Source organism: Rutilus rutilus, assembly GCF_951802725.1.
Source record: "Rutilus rutilus genome assembly, chromosome: 1".
Lineage (NCBI taxonomy): Eukaryota > Metazoa > Chordata > Actinopteri > Cypriniformes > Leuciscidae > Rutilus > Rutilus rutilus.
This window is the reverse complement of record NC_140209.1, coordinates 79,734,668-79,745,254: the sequence shown is the minus strand read 5'-3', so window position 1 is coordinate 79,745,254 and position 10,587 is coordinate 79,734,668. Positions and strand designations below refer to the sequence as shown.

General features: G+C 43.3%; 1 protein-coding gene across 1 annotated transcript; it reads right to left on the bottom strand.

Annotated features, from left to right (window-relative positions):
• Positions 1 to 706: 706 nt before the first annotated feature.
• Positions 707 to 2,285, bottom strand: LOC311305307 (putative nuclease HARBI1; the record flags this gene model as incomplete). Its single annotated transcript, XM_084432928.1, has 2 exons — positions 707 to 1,167; positions 1,418 to 2,285. 2 exons carry the CDS (start codon positions 2,283 to 2,285, stop codon positions 707 to 709), a joined length of 1,329 nt encoding a protein of 442 aa, XP_084289054.1.
• Positions 2,286 to 10,587: the final 8,302 nt, after the last annotated feature.

Sequence of the window (10,587 nt, the reverse complement as noted above, 5' to 3'; positions counted from 1 at the left end):
GCAGGTTTTATTGTTTGCACATTTTTGTAAATAGTATGCACTTTAGCATTTTGTTTTTTAATAATTTTGTCTGTTTGCACCTATTTGTGCAGGTTATACTATATAGTTTGTAGCTTTTGTGTACAGTTTTCTCGTGCATTTTTATTGTTAATAGTGTATCATTGCACCTTAATACTTTGTACTAACTTGTACATAGTATGCCCGTTTGTGTATATAGTTTGCATACAAAAAATTGCCTGTTCCTGCTGTTTGCACATTGTTTTGTGCAGGTTGCTGCAAATAAAGATTAATGTATAGTTTACCCATTTGTGTGTGTTTGCTCTTTAGCATCTATTTTTAATCTACAATTCTAGACCATTGCACCTTTATACATTGCACTTTTACATATTTTAACCTATTTGTATATATAGTTTGAAACCAATTATGTAATTTCCTGCTGTATGCATATTGTATGGTTCAGGTTACAGCAAATTAAGATCAATAACAGTATTTATTTGTGTATAGTTTGCTCTTTTGCATCTATATTTAATATAAACAATTCTAGACCATTGCACCTTTACATGTTACATTATTTTATACATAGTTTGCACATTGTATTGTGCAGGTTACTGTAATTAAAGAAGAAACTACGTGAACAGTTAAAACTGGTCTTTATTTACATGGTTGCATGTCATTTATTGGTGCATATATTTTACACCAGTACAATTTACTGACCAAGTTGACCACGACACACTATGTTGTTCTGCCATGGCACAATTCCGTGGGGTGACTGAAAGAAGGCCGTCAGGTCATTCCGTACACCAACTGCAGCTCTGGTGGAGCGGGCCCTTGAAAGGTGACGTGGATCTAGTGGTTCCAAAAGATTTGTGTCCCCTGACACCACTCTGCGCCACTCCCCGAGCTGAGGTGACCCTGTAGTGTCAGTGTCTGTGAAATTAGCAGGGATGTATCTGCTAACAGGTGTGCTGACCTCATCTGTGTAGGCCAGGAAGTTGTGTAAAACAGAACAAGCTTTCACAATATCAACTGCTTTGTCTGGCAGACATTCTAGAGGTCGTCCAAGGATTCGCCACCTTGCAACCAAAATGCCAAATGCATTCTCAATCACGCGTCTGGCTCTGGAGTGACGGTAATTGTAGGTCTGCTTATCCATTGGTAGGTTCATCCCTATGTAGAAAAATAAAACAGTATTAATTGATAGGCAATCATTGAGTGTCAATGTAGCTGTGATCAGGAATGAATATATATATATATATATATATATATATATATATATATATATAAAATTCAGGTTGATTGGGACACTTTTTCCAAGTTATCTCAATGGCAAAAAGTGTCCCACTCAACCTGAATTCACCACCATATATACACATACATGAAGTACTATTACATTAAATAAATCTTGTCTGTGACTTACCTGGAAAGGGACGCATGAGGTTGTTGTGTAGGGGAAATGCAGCATCACCAATGATCACATGTGGGATTTTGACTCCTGTTCCAGGCAGATTGGCTGGTGGGGGCAGGTTCAGTTTGTGTTCAAGAAGCCTAGAACCAAATCGGCTCTCCTTGAAGACACCACCGTCACTTTCCCGTCCGTATCCCCCCACATCCACCATGGTGAAGCGATATCTGGCGTCACAGGTAGCCATCAGAACAATGGAGTGTGCACCCTTGTAGTTGTAGTAGTCGCTACCTGCGTGCGGTGGTGCTTTTATGTTGACATGCTTTCCGTCTACGCTGCCAACACAGTTCGGAAAGTTCCACAGTCGCCAAAAATCGGCAGCAATAGTTTCCCATTGGGCGACTGAAGGGCAGGGAAGAAACTCTGGCTGCAGTGCTTTCCACAAAGCTTTACATACCTCGGCGACTATGGAAGACACTGTGCTGGACGACAGTTTGTAGCTAGCTGCTACAGCCTGTTGGCTTCCACCTGAAGCTAAAACTCGAAGGGTGATTGCCAGTCTCTGCGTAATGTCTACAGGCATACTGTGCGTACACTGATGTACGATAAATGGCTGCACACGACGAACTAAATCGTCGAATCTACCTGCAGACATTCGGAAATATCTGAAGTGCATTTCCTCGTCCATGTCTCTCAGTGGCCGGACAAGCACAGAAAATTCACCCTCCTTCTGCCTCATCAGGTTCACGGGTCGCACGTACCATCTCCTCCGACACCTTCTCTCGTTTCTGCCTTTTAATTTGAGTAATTTCACTAAAATTAACTGTTTTTCAACCTCAATAAGCTCCAACTCCAACATGATCCGCTCTCTTTCAGTCGCCATTGCTTGTTGTAGTAGCCTAAACTCAAAACACCCGCGAGGAATCTAAACACAGTGGAACATTAAAACCCACCCCCGCCAACTAGCGTTTCGGCGGTGCAACTGCAGAGCAACGCAGACATAACGCAGAAGTATAAATGCTCACGACGGCGTCACCTACGTGCGTAGCCTACGACGTACACTACGGCGTACCCTCGACGCAGAAGTATAAATTGGCCTTTAATTGTAAAATTATTTATTTTTTTACAGTTTTATAGGGATTTCTTAATTTTAGACTAGTTGACCAGCACACATTTTATGCAATGCAATATAATGCATGTGTGTCGTCGTCGTCGTCCACGCTTCAAACACAGAAGGTTCCAAGCAGCACAGCAGTAATGACTTTATGAACTTCTTCACTTATAAGATTGATAATATCAGGGATAAAATTATAACTATGCAACCGTCTACTACAGTATCGCATCAGGCAGTGCATTGTAGTCTCCCTGAGGAAAAATTTGATTCATTTATTGCTATAGGAGAGGAAGAATTTACTAAACTCGTTAAATCATCTAAATCTACAACATGTATGTTAGACCCTATACCGACTAAGCTACTGAAAGAGATGCTTCCAGAGGTCATAGATCCTCTTCTTAATATCATTAATTCATCTTTGTCTCTAGGATACGTACCAAAAAACTTTAAGCTGGCTATGATTAAACCGCTTGTTAAAAAAATGCAACTTGATCCTTCAGAATTAGTCAATTACAGGCCAATCGCGAATCTACCTTTTCTGTCAAAGATACTAGAAAAGGCAGTATCTTCACAACTATGTTCCTTTCTAGAAAGAAATGATATCTGCAAGGATTTTCAGTCTGGATTTAGACCATACCATAGTACTGAGACTGCTCTCGTTAGAGTAACAAATGATTTGCTCTTATCATCCGATCGTGGTTGTGTCTCTCTATTAGTGTTACTCGATCTCAGTGCTGCGTTTGACACCATTGACCACAACATTCTTTTAAATAGACTAGAAAACTATGTTGGCATTAGTGGAATTGCACTAGCATGGTTTAAATCATACTTATCTGACCGTTATCAGTTTGTAGCAGTAAATGAAGAGATGTCTTATCAATCACAAGTTCAGTATGGCGTACCACAGGGCTCAGTACTAGGACCGCTGCTGTTCACTCTGTACATGCTACCATTAGGAGATATCATTAGGAAGCATGGCATTAGTTTTCACTGTTATGCCGACGATACTCAGCTCTATATTTCTTCAAAACCTAACGAAACTTACCAATTCACTAAATTAACAGAATGCATAGCTGATATAAAAAATTGGATGCACATGGATGCTTCTAAATTCTGAAAAAACAGAGATTCTAATTATTGGACAAAAAACTTCCTCACGTAATAACCTAGAATACTGTCTAACACTTGATGGCTGCTCTGTTAAGTCTTCATCGTCGGTTAGGAACCTGGGTGTGCTCTTTGATACTAATCTTTCATTTGAAAGTCACGTGTCTAGTATCTGTAAAACCACATTTTTCCATCTTAAAAATATATCTAAATTACGTCATATGCTCTCATTGACAAATGCGGAACAATTAGTCCATGCGTTCATGACCTCAAGGCTAGATTATAGTAATGCTCTACTGGGTGGTTGCCCTGCACGCTTAATAAACAAACTACAGCTAGTTCAAAACGCAGCAGCTCGAGTTCTTACCAGAACCAGGAAGTATGACCATATTAGCCCGGTTCTGTCAAAACTGCATTGGCTCCCTATTAAACATCGCATCAATTTTAAAATATTGCTGATTACTTACAAAGCACTAAATGGTTTATCTCCGCAGTACTTGAGCGAGCTCTTAACGCATTATACTCCTTCACGTCTATTGCGATCTCAAAATTCCGGCCAGTTGATAATACCTAGAATATCAAAATCAACTGCTGCCGGTAGATCCTTTTCCTATTTAGCACCAAAACTTTGGAACAGCCTTCCTACCATTGTCCGGGAAGCAGACACACTCTGTCAGTTCAAATCTAGATTAAAGACACATCTCTTTGACATAGCGTTCACATAATACATTATAGACTTCTATAATTCAATATTAGGCTGCATAGATTAGGTCAGCTGGAACCGGGAACACTTCCCATAAATCCTGATGTACTTGTTACATCATGAGAAGAATGGCATCTACGCTAATTTTAGTGTCTTTGTTTATCCCAAGGTTTTCCCGCAGCCTGCCGGATCCAGGCCGTTTCCAGATCTGATGAAGGACCTTCGCCTGGACCCGGTGTCAAAGCAGTGCTGAAGTGCCAACTAGTCTCTCCCTATGGAGGATCCCTTTCCCACTCTTCAGATAACGCGTCGTCGGGAAAACTCAATTTGCGTATCTACCCCGAATTGATAAAATAAAATAAAATTCTGAATCAAAACTATAAGGAAACACCAGTAATTTGTTTAGGTTTGGTTTGTAGGGAATTCCAAACCTGCACACATATATTCAAACGCACATAACTATAGAACCCGTTCTTAATGCGCATCTGAACGCCATCAGCGTTTCTCACAGGTTCGTGTTTAAAGTCTGTGTAGAGAGAATGGTGTCGTCTTGGCGGCCCTGATTTAAAAACAAATGATCGTTGCGACGGAAGCGAATCAATCAAAACTAACTTTAGCTGGAAAATAACTTTATTAAAGAACCGCTATAAAGCCAAAACAATCTTACGTTAAATTATACATTTATCTCTGTAAAAGCTGCTTTGAGACAATCTACATTGTTAAAAGCGCTATATAAATGAAAATGACTTGACTTGACATGTTTTATGTGTATACGTTATGTGTGAATATTCCCAAACTATCTAACAGTGCGATCTCTATGGGTTATGCAATGTAATTTTTATTTAAAAAAAACACACAAAAAAACACATGTCTGTATTAAAGAAAAAAAGATTGATAAACATGTATTTGGAATGGAATTAAATAAGTAGACTACTTTGGGTGTCTTGTTCATTATATTTATTTTCATATAAAAGCAACAACTTAAATTCCATCCAGTTTATTAGCAACACTGTGCACGAGCGTGAATCCCGCGATATCCATCTTTGATCTCACAGGTGTCAGATCCACTGCGAGAAGAGAGATCTGTCTGTCTTGCCTGAGCTTCTTTCACTCCTCCTCTCACTGCAGCCGCCTACTCTCGCCTACATTTCAGGCGAGGCACATCTCAAACAAGCCTATATTTTCCAACGCAGTCTCGCGGTGAAATTCAAATTGTCGTTCTAACTTCGACAATCACGCTATCTTGGTTTTATCTTTTGGAGTTTTAATACATGATCAAGGTAAGTTGATACTTCTAAACTAACACGTAAGTTAGACTTTAATCTATAGCGCAGTACTAGATAGGCTTTTTTTGGGTTGTTTTCTGTGGTTGGATTGTATTTGTTATTATGTTAGAGGTTCTAGAATTAGTCTAGAATTATCCCCCATTTACAGTGCTTATAGGAAAATATGTGGGCTTACAGTGAGCGAAGTAACATGAGAAAAAGGGCTATTAAAAGAGTCAACAAGATGGTTGAATCTTTGGAAAAAGAAATCAATTCAGGATACAACTTTACAGTCTCCCGAACAGGCAATACAATCACCGTAGCATCATGAAACACCCAGACCACAGAGAAAAAGCCTCTCAAGCGATGACCGATTAATAAGATGTAAGATTTATTTTTGTTGTTTTACTATCATATATTCACTGTTAGCGTAAGGCTCATGTCATAGCAGAGGTGGTGTGGTAAACCTTTCAATACCTGTGTACTGGCCTCACTAAACGTATGCGTATTTAGCTATCCAGCGCGTATAAACAGCCAGGTGAGGTGAACAAAGAAAAGAGATGCTGCTTTATCCCGAGGTCTTTTTCTCCTCTCCTTTATTTTACACACAGCAGTGCAAAAAACAAGCTGTAAAACTGTAAACACAAATAAAAGTACTTATTAACTCAAATTGCCTTTTTCAATCATTTCCAAAACCAAATGCAACATATACATAATTTTCTACTGAGCATTATGCCGCCATTACACGTGAAACAGAGGAATCTAGACTTCGTGGCAACACGTTAATTCTCTTCTTACACATTCTCTTAAGGAAACGGCTAATATATACGTCTTATATTACACACAGTGCTACTCACCGGCATTGCCCCCGAGGGAAACACAACTGTGCGGGGATTGAAGAAAGTTAACAGCAGAATTTACACAGCACGGAGTACAACTCGCTCTGGATAAGTCTTGAACTCACTGAAATACTAATCTCGTTCCAAACGAGAATACAACAGGAAATGGAAACTGTACACCAAACCTGCAGTTACCCCAAGTGTTCAGTAGATGGCGTTAACGCACTGCAAATAACTAAAGAAACACAAAATGAATGAATGAATGATCATTAAGACCAACACACTCCCTGCCTGGTATCTTTGGGATACCACATCTATTACCTTCTAAATGCACACACTTTACTTAAACACAAGTAACATCCTGTTTAGGGGAGAAAAGTAAGACAAGTTCAGTTACTGGTCTTTTAAACACTTTCGGAGTGCCGTTACGAATCACTCGGATATCTACAGTCCTGACAACATTATCTCTGCTGGGAAAAGTATTGATGACCACTGCCATTGGCCAGTGGTTCCTTGGCACTGCATTGTCTTTCATCAAGATGACGTCTCCTTCCTGCAAGTTAGGCCTTTTGTCCAGCCACCTGGCACGACTTTGCAGGGTGCTCAGGTATTCACGTTGCCATTTGTACCAAAATGTCTCTGCGAGATGTTGTACCAGCTTCCATTGGTGACGGATGATCTCTGCCTTGCCAAAGTCAGGCGGAGGCGACGACGGGGCTCCTGTCTTTTGTGTCAGAAGCATGGAGGGGGTAAGTATGAGAGGGTTCTCGGGGTCAGTTGACACAGGCAGCAAGGGTCTCGCATTCATAATTGCACAAACCTCTGCCATGAGTGTGACGAGGACCTCGTGCGTCAATGAAGAGAAACGTTGCTGCAGGAACATGGAGTCTAGGATGCGACGGGACACCCCGATAAGTCGCTCCCAGGCCCCTCCCATATGGGAGGCGTGCGGGGGGTTGAAAATCCATGTGCATTGTTGGTCTTGTAGGTAACGTTGCATGTCTGCGTCATCTTCCAGATTCAATTCTTTTGAAGCACCAGTAAAGTTAGTGCCTCTGTCAGACCTAATCTGAGTGGCAGGGCCTCTGATGGAGAAAAATCTCCGTAGAGCATTTATGAAACTAGATGCACTCAGTGTCTCTATCACTTCAATGTGTACAGCACGCACACACAGACAGGTGAACATTACTGCCCACCTTTTGCTGTTTGCTTGTCCACCTCTCGTCCGACGGCTGATAACTTCCCATGGGCCAAACACGTCCAAGCCGACGTACGTGAATGGTGGAGCAGCTTGTAGCCGGTCTGCAGGCAGATCTGCCATTAGCTGATGCTCTTGCTTGCCACGCAGTCTCCTACAGGTGACACATTGGGACAGAGTGCCTCTGATGCATCTCTTTCCACCCACCAGCCATAGTCCAGCGTCCCTGATGGCCCCCTCTGTGAAGTGTCTGCCCTGGTGTTTTACCTGCTCGTGGTGGTGGCGCACAAGGAGAGTCGTTAGGTGGTGATGAACTGGAATGATGAGGGGATTGGTGCGGTTTATCTCAAGACCAGACTGGGTGATGCGTCCGCCCACTCTGAGAAGTCCAAAGCTGTCAACCACTGGGCACAGCTTCGCAATGTTGCTCTTTTTTGGAATGTCCGACTTACTCTGAATGTTACTGAATTCACTAGGATATCTTTCCTGCTGCATGTTCTTGATCAGTAGTTTCTTTGCTTTTTCCAGGTTCTCTGGCGTGATTGCTTTCTTACAGGTATGCCACCCTCTGCATGTGTTGTCTTTGACCGTTTGCCTGAAACACTGGGCTATGTGAATCAAGACCGCAAGTGCTCTTAACACAGAAGTCCACTTTGAGAAACGCTCGAAGCGCTCAGTTCCTAAGCTGGGCTGTGTGGTTTCAGTGACTAGCGCTGCGACCTGAGGTCTGATCTCAGAGTCTAATTCTGGGTCAACTAGATCAAACAGTGACTGATGATCAGCTGGAGGCTTACCAGACAAGAAGGCGGGTCCGGTCAGCCAGTTGGTGTCTCTCAATGATGCAGCAGCAACGGATCTGGAGCCGTGGTCGGCCGGGTTGAGCTCTGAGGGGACATACTTCCACTGTTGGGGTGACGTTGCTTGTCTGATGCGTTGGACCCTGTTGCTTACATAAACATAAAATCTTCTCTGCTCATTGTTAATATAACCTAACACAACTTTGCTGTCAGAATAGAAAGTGACAGAGTTCATGTGCGAGTCCAAGCTACTCACAACAGTCTCAGCTATCTCAACCGCAAGGACTGCAGCACAGAGTTCGAGTCTGGGGATTGTAGTCTCCTTCCCTGGTGCCAGCTTGGCTTTGCCAAGCACGAATCCGACTTCGGAGTGTCCATTTTCATCGGTCACCTTCAAGTAGGCAACCGCTGCGATTGCTTTGGTTGAAGCATCCGCAAACACACACAACTCCCTCGTGCTTGCTGCAGAGGTGGAGAGAGATGTGTAGCAGCGGGGGATCTGTATGTCTTGAAGGCATTGTAGGGAGGACTTCCATCTCACCCATTCTGCTTGGAGGTGTCCAGGTAATGGCGCGTCCCACTCGCCGTTTTCCATGGTCAGCTCTCTCAGCAACGATCTCCCCTGTATGGTGACAGGTGAGAGAAAGCCAAGCGGATCGAAGATGCTGTTTATGGTTGAAAGCACACCTCTGCGTGTGAAAGGCTTGTCGTCTCGCTGTACTTGAAAGGTGAATGTGTCTGTGACTATATTCCAGCTGATACCCAGGCTACGCTGCACAGGGATGTTATCCGTGGCAAAGTCCAGGTCTTTAATGCTATTTGCAAGGTCTTCAGGGAGGAATTCAGCCACGACAGCTGCACTGTTTGATGTGATCTTGTGCAACCGGAGGTTGTTGTGGGAGAGCATCTCCTGTGCCCTCTTCACCAAGTTGATGGCCTCGGACTCTGTTGCAAACGACTTCAGAGCATCGTCAACATAAAAGTCTCTCTCGATGAACGCTCTGACATCAGAGCCGAATTCAGATTCTGCTTCTTTCGCTGCTCTCCTGAGGCAGTAGATTGCTACTGCAGGAGACGGTGTGTTGCCAAACACATGCACACGCATTCTATAATCTACAATGTCACTGCCCCATTTGTTGTCCTGGAACCATAGAAACCTCAGGTAGTCTCTGTGCTCCTCCTTGACTACAAAACAGTAAAACATGTGTTGAATATCTGCAGTCACAGCAATTTTCTCTTTTCTAAACCTGATGAGGACGCCTAACAGGTCATTGTTCTGATCTGGGCCTTTGAGCAGGACACTGTTTAGTGAAACCCCTTCATACTGAGCACTTGAATCGAACACTATTCGAATCTGTTCGGGTTTCTTGGGATGGTAGATGCCGAAGGATGGCAAATACCAGCTTTCTTGTCCTTCTTGGAGGACGGGGGCAATCTCTGCATGTTGACTGTCAATCATCTTTTGCATGAACTGCATGTAATGTTCTTTCATGGCAGGTTTCTTCTCTAGTGTGTGGCAGACTGACTTGAATCTTTTCATGGTATAGTCTCTGTTGTTTGGCAGACGTTCTCTCGGAGCCCGAAAAGGTAGGGGTGCGACCCAGTTTTGAGTGCTATCTTGACATACCTCAGTATCCATGATCCTCAGGAAGTTGAGATCATCGATGGATGGAGCAGGTTGGTGATCTTTGTCGGTGCAGTGGAAGACAGAGGACTTCAGGTCATCCCCGTGCAGCAGAGAAGCAGTGTGAACGGCGGCTTGCTGAGATGGAGGATCATGAAGGACTGAGTGGCTGTGTGGAGGGTCTTTCACACGCAGGTGACTGGAGCAGGGTGTGAGGTAGCTGGGGCGGCCATCTCCCAAGACACATGTTTTAAGGGAAGTGACTGAGGAGGGGCGGTGTGCTGTGCCGAGGCACACATCGCCGATCACCACCCAGCCTAGGTCTAGCTTTTGAGCGAATGGGGCATTGTCGGGGCCGTTGATCTGTTTTCTGATCTTGTGTATACTCAAAATGTCTCTCCCTAGCAACAGCAGTATCTTGGCTCTGGAGTCTAAGGGAGGAATCTCACTGGCTAAGCATCTCAGGTGAGGGTGGTGTAAAACTGCACTGGGAGTTGGGATTTCAGACCGGTTGTCCGGTAGTTCATTGCATTCAATG